At 40.3% G+C, this 16598-nt stretch overlaps 1 protein-coding gene across 4 annotated transcripts in view; it reads right to left on the bottom strand.

The window, feature by feature from the left end:
- Window positions 1–4553: 4553 nt before the first annotated feature.
- The window catches only part of PIEZO2 (piezo type mechanosensitive ion channel component 2), a 450920-nt gene continuing 438875 nt past the window's right edge, over window positions 4554–16598 (bottom strand). For all 4 annotated transcript variants that reach the window (XM_041744387.1, XM_041744552.1, XM_041744472.1 and 1 more), the window contains 7 exons: window positions 14829–15017; window positions 14433–14525; window positions 12947–13119; window positions 10981–11109; window positions 9709–9788; window positions 6949–7132; window positions 4554–6102 (listed from right to left, as the gene is read on the bottom strand). In XM_041744387.1, the coding sequence (XP_041600321.1) occupies window positions 5850–6102; window positions 6949–7132; window positions 9709–9788; window positions 10981–11109; window positions 12947–13119; window positions 14433–14525; window positions 14829–15017 (1101 nt within the window). In that variant the 3' untranslated portion in view covers window positions 4554–5849. The remainder of the gene's footprint in view (window positions 6103–6948; window positions 7133–9708; window positions 9789–10980; window positions 11110–12946; window positions 13120–14432; window positions 14526–14828; window positions 15018–16598) is intronic.

Genomic DNA, 16598 nt, shown 5'->3' with positions numbered 1-16598 from the left:
AAATTGTTTAGGGATTGAAATTTTGGTCTTAGGTATACAGCAGTACAGAACTTAACCAATAGATTGTTCTGAGCTACTTCAGAACCTTTGGGGGCCAAAATCTGGACTAACTTTTGGAGGCCCCATGAAGACATCCCAAAAAGCAATGTGGTTGGTGTTGAAGGATGGGCTCATTAATATGGATACAGGAGGGTGAAGAGGGTTACTGATCTGGCTTCCCCTTCTCCAATGGGATGGCCATAGCCTTGGCTGACCAGAGGCTAGTGATTAAGCCTAAGGGGTTAAGAAGAAAACCTGAGAAGACTCCCTCCACCACCCCCCATACTCTGTATGGTTTTTTTTCACAGGGAGGATTGTCATTACCCAAATATTCCTGATCTCTTTCCACTTTCATATTTATTCCCCCAATATTACAGATGATACTTATTAAAACTATTCTTAGAGCAGTTTTATGTTCAAGGCAAAATTGAAGGGAGGATGCAGAGATTTCCCATATACTCCTGGCCCCAACACATGTGCGGCTTTCCCCATTTTCCAGACCTCCCACCGGAGTGGTGCCTTTGTTGCAATTGGCACATCATAATCACCCAGAATCCATCGTTTACTTTAGGGTTAACTCTTTATTTTTATACATTCTGTGGGTTTGGACAAATGTAAAATGACTTGTATCCATCATTACAGTATCATACACAGTGTTTTCAAAGCCTTCCTTGTGTTGCACCCTCCCTATAATAACCCTTCCCCACCTCACCCCAGGCAACACTGATCTCTTTACTGTCTCCATAGTTTTGTCTTTTCCAGAATGTCATATAGTTGGAATTGTACAGTAGATAGCCTTTTCAGATTGGCTTCTTAAAAGCATAATAATATGCTTTTAACTTTCCTCCATGTTTAAATTCAAGGCTCGATGGATTATAATACTGAATAATATTCCATTGTCTGGATGTATCCATTCACCCACCAAAGGACATCACAGTCACTTCCACCTTTTGACAATTATGCTAAAGCTGCTATGTGCAGGCTTTTGTGTGGACAGAAGTCTTCAACTCCTCTGGGTAAATACCAAGGGGTGTGATTGCTGAGTCATGTGGTAGGAGTATGTTTAGTTTTACAAGAAACTGCCAAATAAATGGTCTTGCCAAGTGGCTGTGCCATTTTGCATTTTTACCAGCAATGAATGAGAGTTCTTATTGCTCTACATCCTTATCAGCATTTGGTGTTGTCAGTGTTCTCAAGTTTGGCCATTCTAATAGGTGTGTAGTGGCATCTCACTGATCTTTCAATTTGCATTTCCCTCATGATATATAATGAGGTTGATATCTTTTCATATGTTTATTTGCCATCTATAGATCTTTAGTGAGGTTTCTGTTAAGGTTAAGGTTTTTGGCCCATTTTTTAATCAGGTTGTTTATTTATTTATTTATTTATTTATTTATTTATTTATTTATTTTAGGTTGTTTATTTTTTAATGTTCTTTATATATTTTGGAAAAATATACCTTAAGGTTTTTGGCCCATTTTTTAATCAGGTTGTTTATTTGTTTGTTTGTTTATTTATTTATTTATTTTAGGTTGTTTATTTTTTAATGTTCTTTATATATTTTGGAAACAGTCCTTTATTAGATGTGTGCTTTGCAGGTTTTTCCTCCCAGTCTGTGGCTTGTCTTCTAATTCTCTTGATATCGTCTTTCAAAGAGCAGTTTTTAACTTTAATGAATTCCATCCAGTTTATCAATGATTTCTTCCATGGATTGTGCCCTTGATGTTGTATCTAAAACGTCATTGCCACACCAAAGTCATAGAGGTTTTCTCCTATGTTATCTTCTAGAAGTTTTACAGTTTAACGTTTTATAGTTAGATCTGTGATCCTTTTCGAGTTAGTCTTTGTGAAGGTGGCAGGTGACATCTCTGCTGTCCCTCCCTTTTTCCTCTTGCTTCAGAGCTGGTTTCAGAGCCCAAGAAGGCAAAACAAGGGCTCTTAATTGGGCCTCCCTAAATTTTCAACATGTGTTACTTGCTTTGCTGTTTTTCTTTTTCCCATTAAAATGTCACCTCCACAACAGCAGGGTTCTCCAAAGCCAGTAATTTCCAACTTATTTAAAAGTCAGAATGACCCTTTAAGCATTTAAGACTCAAGGTGTTCAAGCCCTACATCCTCAGATTTGGGTTGACAAGCCCCAAGGGGATTTCAAACCTGAGAACTTGTATTTTTATGTAAACTCCACTCAGTTACCTGAGGTGCTTCAGAGGTTGAGTATCAGCCTGTTGCATATGGAATAATCCCGGGAATTGCTGAGGCTTGAGGTTAGAGGTGAGAAACTGATCACAGTCAGATATCTCTGCTTTCTTAGGAAAACTGGCTGTTTTTTAATTCAATTATACATCCATTATGAACTCAAACTTTCTGATTTGGGAAAGATTACAAAGGAAATAGAAACTTCATCATTTACAAGATAATAAATATATCAACCTGCAAATTGTAGTGTTTATACTTTTTGATAGGACCAATTTCAGAGCACACAATCTGTAGGATCTCATGGGATTCTAGTTACTGGACTGGAGACTAGTAGTCTGCGACTATACCGTAATTATAAAATATTTAAGCCTTTCTTCAAGAGTAGAGCATGGTAGATCAAAGTGCTAGGTCTGAGAGGCTGAAAAAAAACGAGCATGTCCAAGAAGCCTAAGGCCTGATGAAATGACTGTTTCTCATCTCCACCCTCACGTTCTTTATGCTACCTGATGGTAGCAGGTTCAGACATACCACACTGTTACTTTCTTCCACACTTGGCTGGAAGGACTGTGATTCAGATGAGGAACATTAATTTATTTCACCAGGTGGCTTTTATTCAATAGACACCTGTAGAAATCATGACACCTTGTTCAGATATGTTTCTCAAGTAAATTAATATTCTAATCTTGACCAACTAACTCCTTTGTTGTAAACATTAAGTCCCCATGCAACTACAAAGGGAAAAGTAAGGACAGCATATAAGAATAACTTATTCATTCTTAACAGATAAGATAAGCATTTTATAAATGATCATTATATTAAGATTAGTAGTTTATTCACATGTAAAAAGGTTACTTGGGAATAATCTTCTTCCAGGTTTTCATATATTTTCCCTTGTCTTCCTTCATAATGACTTCCTTTGTAACTAGAAGATTGACTGGGGGGATTTGGTTACATAGCATGGTAGGAAGTATGGGTTATGAACACTGGCTATGCCCCACTGCGAAAAACATTTAAACCCTTTGTGCCTTAGCTTCTCATCTGTAAAATGGAAAAAACAATACCTACCCCTTGGGTTTTCTATGAGCACTAGAAGAGATAATCTATGTGAAGCCCTCAGCAAGGAACCTGCCTCCACTAAAATGCCAGCACATGCTGGTTGTTTCTTTGGAAGACACGGTAAAGGAGGAAGGCACCAGGAATCCACATGTCAGAGAGCACTTAAATCTCACTTCCAAATGTTCTTCTGGAAAGTCCATCACAATCAGGAATAGAGAGACTACCTCCATTCTGGAAACAGATTGATCTCCTTTTCTCCTTGCATTTTGGCTGGTCCACGAAGTAGACTTGCCCAAGGGAAGGATGACACTTCAGTGACTCAGGAAAGCTCTTTTCCTACATATGGTTGAGAGCAAGGGACCAGACTCTGGAGGGACTTGGGCTTGGCTTATCCAGGTGAGCATAGGCATGAGTGTCCCTGGAACAGGAGGGGAGGAGTGGGTTGTCTTCCCTTTGATAGCACTGACTTTGAAGCATGTATGCTTCTATCAGTGTAAGTGAAATGGGGTAATTGGTGAAGGGCAAATAAGATTTGGTCAACTGTCAGTGTCAAAACATATTCTTCCCATCTCATTTTGGTGATTTCTTTAAAATGCATCATATTGAAATACAATCTATTAAATCATTGATCCTTATGGTAACATTTTTCTATATTGCCCATATCTGTAGCATTATCCTATTCATCTGAGCTCATTTATTACTATCAAAGAATACAGAAAGACCAGGCTATCAAGCACAAAAATCAGATTCTTAGGTTGAAAAATAATCCTGAGACCTCCTAATATTTTACCAATTGCCCACGTTTGACTTGGCTGTGCTCACCCACCTGGGTGATGTGCAGAGGGAGTCACCTCCATAACCCTTTTCCCATTATGTGAGTAGTTCAGTGGTACCTCTATGTGCCAAAGGGTGCATCTCACTGTGCATTCCCTGCCCCCACCCCAGAAACTTGGTAGTGTGGGAAAGAAATACTGTGGGGCCACACAGATGGGATTGGGGAAGAATTGTTCAGTCATAACTAATCTTACACCAAATATACCAAAAAGGTATTCGGGAATCTAAGGGCCCAGTGAGGTCTGACAGGTGGGGGTGCTCACATTGGCAGCGTAGTGAAGGGCCGACCAAGGCTAGGAATAAAACCAACAAGAAGTGAATTCTTCTCTCAGTTGATTTTTTTTAACACCTTGTGCATAGATAGTATTGAAAACAATTATTTTTTCTACTTTATGCAAAAGAGGCAGAATGAAGAACATTCTTGAAATGACTTTGCAAGATGTGCTTTATTTTAAGTCAGTCCTGAACCCAAACTACATAGGATCATTTATTTTTTTACTTATTCTAGTCCATTTGATGATTCCTCACAAACTATATTTTAATATGGAATGAAAACTACATTTCAATCATAAATTTTCATGCTACATTGTTATTTAACGAAGAGGTTGTATTACCAATAATAATTTAAGAAAAGGCCATTTTTTATTTCCCCAAGCTCAATATACATATTTCTTTCATAATTATGAACTTAAAAAAACCCGTCTCAGATGTAAAAATGTGAATTGGAATATGTAAACTCTTTGATATACCTGAAAAACAGGAAGGAAAATGTCACATACTGGAAAACACCATTGCCTTAAATCACAGAAATGGGAAAAAAGCGTGTTAAGGGATGGAGAAAGGTAGAAGAGCATTCATGACCTCCATTAGTAAAGAGTTACAAAGTCAGTATTTTCCACATCCAGCTGGGTGCCATTTTTATCTTTCTACCTGGAGCCTGTGTCTGACGAGGAGCAGGAACTCTGAAGCAGAACAGTCACCACCCCTGAAGCCAGTCACTAGCTGGGCCTCAACAAAGACAGTGTCCACATATTTATTTTGCTGCTTTTTTTTTTTTCCTGAGAAGTCACTGGTGTTTAATGAAAAGATTTTTTTTTTTATTAGTCTTCAGTTAAGATAAGGCAGTAAGAGTGTCACTAATGTTAACTTTTTGCTTAGAATGAGGCTTATCCTTCCTCTGGCATCTTCATGGGTCTTTGGCTCCCTTTCTCCCTTTGTCCCCCCAGAAATCTGTTCAGGAGTTTCAGCCTCCTATTGCTGTTGTGTATTTTTGGGGTATGCTGAGGCCCATCATTTCTCCTCACAGCAGATTCCTTGTTGGTGACACAGCACAACGTAGGGCATCATAACATCTCTTCTGGAAGGGTGCAGTCCCTGCACAGAAGAACATGTGTCTTTCCTTCTTCCTTCTTCTCTCCTGTTTCTCTGAGGGAGGAGACCCATAAGTGACTCCTTTGCATAGTCAATCAGAATGCAAGACACTGTTGACTAAAACATAAAACAAGTAGCCCTGATTTTGGAGAAATGGAATTACAAATAACTTTTTCAACAGGCGCCTTCATCTGCAAGGTAGCTTAGACTGCAAAAGGAAGTCAGCTCCTTTTGACCACCTGTCAGAAGAGAAACCATTTCCATCCAACTAGAAATGCTTAGCTCTTATGAGAATATTGTGCTTTTTAAAAAATTCAAATGTTCACTTGATTTGCAGTCTGTGTCTCAAGGTATCAATTTGTTTTTTCTCTAGTCCATTTGATCATGGTTTCTGGGGATCGGTACAGGAAGATTAATTTGGCATAGAGATCTTCCTCTAGTTCCAGTTCTCCTGTCTCTCGAACTAAAAAAATATCCGTGCATAACTTCAGGATTCGATCCACGTTTGGAAGCTCTTCAAACATGATGGAGTGGGAAATTCCACTGAAGAATTCACGGACAAACTTCCCAATCACAAGGACCACTGAAGCATATAATCCCATGATCCTGAAACAAAACAAAACATTAAGTAGAAATTGTATCTACCAGTGAAATACAGTTAACAGAACACAACTAAAAGAAAAACAGTATTTCCCTCAAACTCCAAAGAAGGTATGATAAACTTATCAAAGCTTGGAGTTTTTCCCTTACAGAACTGTAAGATCTGAAAAATGAAAGTTTAAAAAAAAAAATCTCAATTCTGGAGATAACCAATGTTAACAGTTTTCAGGGAAGAACTTCATGTGGTTTTGCTGCATATATTACATAAAGAAAGCACATAATACATTTGATAGAAATGCAATTGTATTATTTACACTTTTCTGCACCTAGATCTTTATTTTTATAATACAAGTTTGCATAGACAATGATTTCTTAACAGATTTTCATGTCTTCTTGGGGATGTATGTGTCCTAGAATTTGAGCATCAGAACACTGTGAAATGGTAGTGTCAGACCATTCTGGACATTGGACCACATCCCAAACTGTGATGTCTAATTGAGACCATGTTTGCTAAGGTCAGAAGGCAATCTAAACAGAAAAGAGGTAACTGTACATCAATTTCTAAGTTTGAACACTGAATGGCGTTAAATGTAACAGGAAGATGTAGAGTGAAGAAACTAGAAATATGACTTCTAGTCTTGTCCTGAAGGGTGTTACTCACACCAGGCATTTTGATTTCTTTGGGACTCTGGCTCTTCATTTTTTAAAACAAAGGGCCAATGACCTGTGAATTTTAATGGTGCATCTGTTTAGTTCAAGAATTCTAGGAAGATATAAGGCTTCCCATCGTCAATTTTATATGATACAGAGGTAGACTCACAAGAGTCTGTTAACTGTGATGTAAGTTCTTACCCATAGCCAGCCAGGAACCCCAGACTCGGGGGGCTGACTTTGTCATTAAAGACGACCAGTTCCAAGGCCTGAGCATGCTGATTGTATATTCGATTTCCAGTCAGGTTGAGAACCCACCACTCACTGTTAGTTTTAGTTGTGTTGTCTCTGGACAAAGTGATGGTGATATTCATGAAATTATTTTCTGGAAGAGGAGAAAAATGAAATCAAGTTAGCATGAGAATATTAGAATTTAATGCACATAAACAGTCCTCCCTCAGATGGCAAAACCTGGTTACTGCAATCCATAGCTTATGATGCCAGGATAAGTAGGACACGGGGACCTGTTAACAATGGGAGTGTTGAAAGAAAAGTGGGCCCTAGGTGAGCATAATGTTTCTCTTTGTCACTAGACAGCTCACTGTTGCTAAGTACACATGGCAGCCACATCACAGGGAGAGAGAGGGAAGACCAATCACCTAAGTATCTTCACTGATAATTCTGAACAACTAGTTAGACATTTAAAAACCCAAATCACTAACTTTGTATTGAATTGACTAATTTAATCCTATTACCAGCATTTATTGAGTGTCTTCTAGGAGAAGGTCCTCTGTTAGGTGATAAGGGGTTACAAAGTTGCATACAGCATGATTCCATATCTCAAAGGGAATAAGCCATGTATACAAGCACAACTAATGGGAATATGGCAAGCACTACAAGACCTGCATTGACAAGGTCTGTTATGGAGAGTCTACTTTTGGTTGGTAGTATCCGTGAGGGCTTCCCAGAGAAGATGACTTGTGAGCTGAGTTTTGTGGAGTGAGAACTTCAGTAAGTGGCGATGGAAGGGAAGAGGAGGCTATTTCAGGAAGACTGGATGGCATGAGGCTCAGTAACGTTCTGAAAATCCATGATGCGTGGTTCATGATTACTTTTGTTGGAGCACAGGGTCAATATAAAAGAACAGTGAAAGGGTGAACAAAAAGCTTGAAATTTTTTGAGTAGGTCTTTCTAGGAAAATGCCACCCTTGCCAATGACAATAGAACCTCCACTGAGAATCATGGTGGTGATCTGTAAACTCTGTGAGCGTGGAGCCATGTCTGCATTATTTCCTACTCAATTCCTGGAGCAAAGGAATCTAGGATAGTGCCTAGAAATGAATAACTATTGGATGGATGGATGGATGGATGGATGGATGGATGGATGGATGGAGAGTGAGGAAGGAAACTGGTAAAGATAAAGAAAGAAGCATGTGAACGACGTAGAATGCTCAGGAACAAAAAGAACCTTGGTTCTGGAGTCTAGAGATTTTTGAGAGGGGACATCTGGCCCAGGGTTGAATCTGGTTTTTCCACATACTGGTTGTATAACCTCTGCTGAGCAGTTTGCACCCTGAGCCTCTGTTTCCTCCTTTGTAAACTGGTGATAACCACTAACCTATGCTAAATATGCCTTGCGGTAAATATCAGACATAACTCAGGAAAGCTCATCAGAGAAAGTGTTGTATTGGCAGGACCTGAGAGCACCAAGACTATGTGATCTGGCGAAGAAGGATTTCATTGCCTGGACCTCAAATGACACAGCTGACAAGCCTGTGTTCAAGGAGAACAGAACACGTAGCTGAGAAAGGGGAAACAGGGTTGAGGTTGATCTTGGAGGGAGGGGCCCTCCATCTTCCTGAGGCTGAAAGGAACTGGGGAGATTGGTGAAAACTTGAGACCCATTGCTAGGGAAAGGGAAGCAGCTGAAGGAGTGGCCTGGCAGGTTTGCGGGGTCATCTGCTGAGATGGAGCAGGTGTGAAGGACCCACTGAAGGACAGAAGGGTTTCAGAGGGCATGATGTTGTTGAGAAATCTGGCTCTTGGACTAAGCATTTCCAGAACTATTTGGACTGAAAGGGAAATACCAAAGTTGTCAAGGCATCTTACAATTATCATGTAAGACATAAATATTATTGACTGTTGAGGGAGAAAAGCATAGAGATGTGGGGCCCCACCCATGCTCATCTTCTGAACCTCTACCCCTGCCTCTACTTCACGTGATCTCCATGGGGGCTTCTAGCTGTTTATTTACATCTCTATCTTTCCAGCTAAACATGAGCCATGCAAGGCTCTCCAGTGCCTGGCGCACTGCCTGGTGACCATGAGCAACCCACGTTGGCAAAGGAAAGAACACAATTTGGATGACTGCATTGTCCTTCTATCTTTAACATATGTACACATCTGCTCTGATCCAGGCAATTGATGAAGTCAAACAATGCTTGAAATAATTAAATTACTTAATTAAATAATTACATAATTAAATAATTAATGCTTAAGAATCCCCAAACATCAACGTACTACCATCACTGTTGTTTTGGGTAAATATAGTCCTTGGAGGCTAGCATGGATACTTGATCACCCTTGAATTGAATCAAGTACATTCCCTGCTCCGTTTTTATTGTTCTTATTGTAGGGCCATCATATTTAACATTGCATGAAACCATTTTCTGCCCAAGATATGGATATTAATAGAAATAAGTAAACAGACTGATTAATCAGTAACCTAAGCTGCTAAATGTGGATTTGAGCCAATCATGTTCTAGAGTGATGAACACAATGAAGAATATGGCTTCTGGTGATGGACTGGTTTCTTCTAGCTGTCACCACAGCTGGGAGTCTTAGGCTTCCTGTAAGCTGTGTCTTACAGGGAAAGGACACTGGAAAGCAGCTCAGGAAAGGCTGAAAATGCAAACTGCAGGCACTGAATAAAGTTCTGAAACAATTCCTTCTCATTCTTACCAGACAAAAGTTGCTTTATAGGTTTTGAGTTCGAATCGCTAGGTGCTTTCACATAATATGGGTAGATCTTTTCTATAGTCCTGTATGTTAAGAAAAAAGGGGGGGGAAGCAGTTAATTTTTAGTTGTTTTGTCCACATAAAATAGATTTTTTTTGTTATGAACTTTGACCTCATATCAAACAAATATTGGTGAGTCTCTGTACATCTACACAATGTGATGTCATCACAGTTTATGGGTTCCATTATAATCAGAAATCTCTGAAGCCAAACAAATAACCAGGTTCTCTTCACATAATAATGCAAACTCTGTACATGAGCTAGTTAATGGCTTAAAAGCTGCTACAGAGTTTCCACGTCTGGGACTGCTTCTGAGGCAAGGGGCTGTCTTTCCTGCTAGGATCAATGTCTATGCTCTGTGTAAATATATAATTATATCTATAATCAAGTGGACTTCATGAATCCATTGAGTGACAAGAGTGAGTCTCAAGGAGAGGACTGGTGGCCTGAACCTAATCCCCCTTCTGCCAAGGACAAATGGAGTGACCTGCTCACATCCTTCTAGACTTGCTCTCTCAAGGGAAAATGATGGGGGAGGATGTGACAATCTTTGAGGTTCCTTCAACTTTAGTGATTACAAAAGGCTGTTTTAGGGAACACGTGTGAGGACTTCAGCATGGTGGCTCTTATACTCAATGCATTAGTCGGGCCAGGGCTAACTGGAGGTCAGAACCAGGCACTGGCCGGTGAATGTCTGGAATACTTCATTTAGCAATTTTGTACCAATAGCATTTCTTCTACTAGTTCTCATATTAGAATCTAAACATCACAGCTTGGATTTGTTTGAAGTGAAGTACTTACTTATATGTCAGGATAATATATTAAGATAAGTTTTTTTTCCCAAGTTTCCTTTTACCCCTTGTCTTCCCCATATCCCCCATCCACTAGCCAGGCATTCAATGACCCCAGGCCAGGAATAATAGTAGAAGAGGGGTTTCCCAGGGACTTTCCTTGGCTTTTGGTGACTATGGTCAGATAAGAGCAAGCTTTGCTACCCAGAGACAAGATCAGTACTTCCAGGGCAAAGTGGACAGAGAATGGGAGAGGAGGGAAACAGAGCTGCTTTAATGCAACACAAGTCCTCCAAGTAGAGATTTACTTGAGTTACTGAAGAATGAAGAAAGGTGAATTTCCTGCATATGTGAATTTGCAGATGGAGATTTTGTATCAGATATATCCATCTAATAAAGCTAATTTACAGGAGCAATCACTTACACTGGTGTTCTTGAACTTTCTGTGTTGTTGCCGGCTATCATTTTAGCTATATTCTTACGTGTATTATTTTTAAGAAGAAAAGAAAGCTTATCGGTTGCAATTTCTGCTTTTGCACCCAGACTCATGTTTCTGTGAAGAAAGATAAAAGGGCTCAATGTCAGTGATTATTCAGAAGTCTGGAAGAGAGATTCAAAAACTCACTTGACTGTTCATTTTATTAATCTCACCAAGTCTTCATTGGGTCCAAACTGTCAACCCCAACCTTTTCTGTCCACCTCACCTTTACGTTCAGCTTCTTAGACAAGCAAGTTAGTAAACCCCAGGGAGGCCACAATCACCTTTAAAACAGATGGCAGGTGAGGAGGCAGTCTGCTGACTCAAAGAGAAACTGTCTTGATGCTCTTATATGAATTTCTGCAACACTCTTTGTATTAACCCAATGAAATTAATCTCTGTGGTGACTCATAGAATCCATGTTTTTAAAAGAATGTTCAATCAAAGTTTGATCTTTACTATGGTTATTTTTTGGTAGCTCTTCAAAGGAAAGGCTATAAAATAAATTTTTGGCAGTCCAGAATTCCATGCGAGGAACTTGGGATATAAATTCTAAGAGAGAAAATAAGATGAAGAAAGGCTTTCTTTCAATTCTGTATGGCCCCCTTTGAAATCTTTCTTTACCATTTCCTTGGAAATTCATTTTAGGTTGGAGAAGACTTCTTAGGTACCTATCATGATTCTTAATTTCATCCTAGAATCCAGGAATCATGCACCCAAATGAACCTATCACTTGACTGTCCAAATAAGATTGCATAGAATCCTGGATCACAAGACTGTGATAAACAAACAAACAAACAAACAAACACTAAGCCTTTGAACTAATGTACTGTGTCAAAATTTCCCAAATGCTTCACCAACACTTTAGAGTTTGAATGCCAGAACTTTTCCTAAAACATGCCATTAGGAATGGATAAGGAAGATGTGTGTGTATACACACACAATGGAATATTATTCGGCCACCAAAAAGAATGAAATCTTGCCATTTGCAAAGACATGGATAGAGCTAGAGAGTATTATGTAAAGCAAAATAAGTCAGCCAGAGAAAGACAAATACCAGATGATTTCACTTATCTGTGGAATTTAAGAAAAAAATGAGCAAAGGGGGACAAAAGAGAGAAGGAGGCAAACCAGGAAATAGGCTCTTTACTATAAAGAGCCAACTGATGGTTACCAGAGGGGAGGTAGGTGGGGGGATGGATGAAACGGTGATGGGGATTAAGGGGCGCACTTGTCATGATGAGCATTGTGTGATGTATGCAAGTGCTGAATCACCATTTCATACACTCGAAACTAGTATCACTCTGTATGTTAACCAACTGGAATTTAAATAAAAACTTGAAAAAATGAAAAAAGCAAAGTAGTGGCTGCATGCTGGCTACTGGCTCAGGTTAGGAGGAATCTTTCTTGGCTCTCCCTCTCCTGGGACTGCTGGGCTGCTCTCAAACCTCACGCTTACAGAAAAGATCTGTCAGGGCTTCCTGACACTGGGGGGATGCAAATGAGAATTTGGGTTCTTAAGGCTGCCCGTTCTTTATTACTAAGACCAAACCTCACCCTTTCAGGGAAATCTTACAACCATCCAGACCATTTCATTTTGTAAGTCATTACCCTTTTCCTTTTCACTTTACCTCTCTCTCTTGTTCACAGAACTCACTGACAGCCTCTCTTTAAAGAGAAGTTAGTAGGAAAAAGGAAAATGATGAAGTTCTTATTTTTTGTCAAAGATTCCCAGGCAGATCATTATTTAATAAACACAAATGTTAGCTGTAGCATCAAATGAATGTTCCCAAGTGTAATGTCCACTAAAATCCACATCAATGGAATTTTTCTTTCCTTCTATCCTCCCACCCCCACCCCGAGTTTAGATTGGGGGGAAAAGGGAAATCATACATGGAAAGACAGTAACTACCTCTGAATACTCCATGAAAAAACAACAGAGAAGCTACTATTGGGGTCCATGAGTTCGTGTATCATTTTCTGCTTACTGGGAGGGCTGATGGTCCACAAAGAATTTGAGTTTCCTTCCAGTTCTGCTACTGTTATGTCTTCTTTTTCATAATTTTCCAGAAATTGCATAGCACCCTGTATGCGCACAAATACACATGCATAAATAGATCATACACGTGGTCTGACTACATAAAGAGGATTTCTTCCTATGGAAGGACAGTTTTTACAGTGAATGGTCTTGGTGTTGTGTGGCACTATTTTGTTCCCCTCTGAGCAGGGATGGGCAGCCCTAGTCACATGGAGCAAGGGTGATGCTGCCCGACCAGTACAGCTATGGATTCATTCCAATTAATCAATAAAGAAAAAGCAAATGATCTAGTGTCATTATTCCTCCCCACTAAGAAGGAAATTTATCAACTCTTGGAGTGTTCCCTCTAGAGAGACAGTCAAATTTAATCCACCCACAATATCCTTGTCCTACCTCCCAGCTGCACATCCCTCAAGATGAGTTTGGGCAGTGTGCATTACAGGCTGATAATTTTATAAAAGATATAAGCATCTGTTTGCCTAGTAATTTTCTTTAAATAAGAAAGTACTATTTGTAAAGCAAATTTTAATTGTGAAAAATCAACTTATTATATTATTATAAGTTTGTAATGTAGAGAAAAAAATACATTAGTCACAACTTTGCCACCAGAACATTATCACTGTTACATGCATTAGGAAATGTGTATTTTATTTTTTCAATCATTTAAAAAATAATAGCATACATTCTTATTCATTTATGTTTTATCTTCAGAAATGTTCATGCCATGCACAGTCTTTGTAATGATGATTTGCATGACAAAAGAAGTTGCTTGGAAAATATTTAGATGACATGGCACATTAATAAAATGGAAAGTGGTAGCCCCCTTGTCCCATGCTAACCACCCTAGGAAAGCCCATGCCTATCAGATGCACTCAATACATTTGCCATAATTTATTCAACCAGTTTCTATTTATCAAGCCCCTCTGTTACTCCCAACTTTTATCAATACAGAGAATGCTATCACAAGCAGGTTATCTGCATAGAGCTTTTCCAGTATTTTGAATTATCCCCTTAAGATAGATTCTCAGAGTAGTCCTACCCATCAAAGGGATCAATATCTACCACAATTAAGAACATTTAAAAATATACAAGAGGATTCACATTCGTTGAGCTTACTTTACATTAAAATATCCTGAATTAAAATTTTGCTTATTGATACTTATATCCAACAATACAGACATAATGTATTATCAGATTATCAAAGTGGCCAGTGGCCAGAAATCTGCCGTGAACAACTGGTAATCCCTGAAAAGTCCTTCCCACCACTAGAGGCCACGGCAGAACTAGGAATAAAATGACAAGCAGTAAGTTCACCTAGGTAAAGGGTCTTCACAGAGATCTACTGCATGCATTTACTTACAGTGTCCCTAGAGAAAGCTTTCATAAATTTATTAAACCTTGTCTGATCCATAACTTTCAACTGGCTTTGCTGGGCACTCATTGTGAAAATAGGCTGGAAAACAAAGAAACAGTGCTGTCAACACTCGGAGGTGCGTCTCTGCATCCTGGGTTAAAAGAGAGATATTTACACAGTATATCACCCACTGAGTACCTGATGGCAGCTGGCCTCAGAGATCTCTTTTTGAAGTGATTACTCCAGTGCCCCAAACCAGAACAGAACTATCCTTTCACTGTCTCCTGTGCCTTAGTTCATACATCATATATCTGCTGACTGGTTAAAATGCAGGGATGAATCTGGCCCACGGAGCTAACTAAGCATCCTTAGCTGATGATTGGCTAGGCACACAGCAGTTACCTGGTACCCTCCCAGGGTAATTGTGACTGAGACGTCCAGGGGCTGGTTGATGACCCCGGCCACCGATTTGATCAAGGACATGAAGAGAAGGGGAAACCACACAATGCAGATGAGCAGAACGATGATCATGCCTCCCATGCCGTACTTCACCACTTTCTTCTTCTTCTGCCCCCGAGGCTGTGGGTATCTCTGCAACAGAGGAGGCACACAGGGCTCAGGCTTCCGGCCACCAGAATGAGGCAGGGGAAGGATGCACACTTTTCCCACAGGACCTGATTGGGGCCTGATTTCTGCTCTGTCCACTCTGAAGTGGGGAGAGCAACCTGGTCCCCACTCTACAAAGTTAAGTAGTGATGTGAAGCTGTAATGAGCTCCCAACATGTCCTCACAGTGGTATCATGAGGGACCAATGGGACCTGAGAGACCTTCTCCTTGAAATTGTTGTGTGAGGGAGCACCTGGATGGTTCAGTCAGTTAAACATTTGCCATCGGCTCACATCATGATCCCAGCATCCTGGGATTGAGCCCCTGCATCAGGCTCCCTGCTCAGTGGGGACTCTGCTTCTCCCTGTCTCTTTGCCCCTCCCCCTGCTCATGCTTGAACTCCCTCTCTCTCAAATAAATAAAATATTTTTAAAAAAGGGCCAAGGGGCCTGTGTTTGTGGGCATTCATATGCCAACACTCCGGCTTTCAGGAAATTGTTCTGGCATCATAAAGTGTATTCATAAAGCCCCCGGAGCACTCTGGATAATCCCCAAGAAAAGTTATTGTTAAAAGAAGCTTACTCCTCTGCTTCACACTAGACAAGAGATTGTCCCTGATAACGTTTCAGTCTCTGGTGGGACAGAATTCACTTGGACCGTCTTGACACTTACGTCCCCGACACCTAAGCTCCTCAGGAAGCTCTACCACATGGGATTTAAAAGGCTAATAGTCTGAAATATCCACTGACTTAGCATAAGATAGAAGTATATATTTAAGTAGAGGTGATATATTAAAAAGAGGCTTCTAATTTCTTGAAGACAAAATAACAACAATAATTGTGAACCTTTCATTGGGCAGGAACGCCTAGGGTTCTAGGGCAGAGTGACATGGGCCTTCACAAGGAGGATGGGAAGTGGGTGTGAGCTTCTTGCTACGGCATTAAAAAGGTTGTAACGTGTTGGCTCTAAGACAGTGAAAAGCTTGTAAGAGCCAACGGATGGGGCAGATGCAGCTGCCCCCATGAAAGGTGGCCCTGTATCACTGTGGGACAGTAATGTGAGCTCTGACTCAGAAACCCCCTCGTATAAGAGCTCCCCATCCATTCATCCAGAAGAAACAGCATCTCACAGTTTGCGATGGCCCTACGGACAGGCTCTGGGTAATCTTAGGATGCCGTCCTTCCCTCTTGCTAGTCAACAGACAACCTCATTTATTTCATGGAGAAGCCAGTCTATGTGGTGTGTGTGTTCACTGCCCATCATTCTCCAGTGTCCTCTTTCTCACAGCTAACTTGTTCACCCAGGCCCCTGATTCTATGCTTTCCAGGCCCCCACCCTGACCTTCTACCTTTGGCTCTGCTGGTAAGGACTTTTGCTTTTCCTTTTCCTACTATTCTTTTCCTTAACACCCAGAGAGGTTCAGATCCTCTCCGTTCAGATCCTCTCAACTTGCCTCTCTCTTGAATTGACTCTCTCTCTCTGGCCTTTCTCTTACCTGTGCTTGGTCCCTCTGAAGTGGCAGCCACAGGATGACCCTGGGCAAGGCTGTCCAGTAAAGTTTAGTCC

This window comes from Vulpes lagopus, chromosome 1 (assembly GCF_018345385.1).
Source record: "Vulpes lagopus strain Blue_001 chromosome 1, ASM1834538v1, whole genome shotgun sequence".
In the NCBI taxonomy this organism is placed as follows: Eukaryota; Metazoa; Chordata; class Mammalia; order Carnivora; family Canidae; genus Vulpes; species Vulpes lagopus.
Note: the sequence above shows the minus strand (reverse complement) of the source record. Positions and strands in the feature narration are given on the sequence as shown.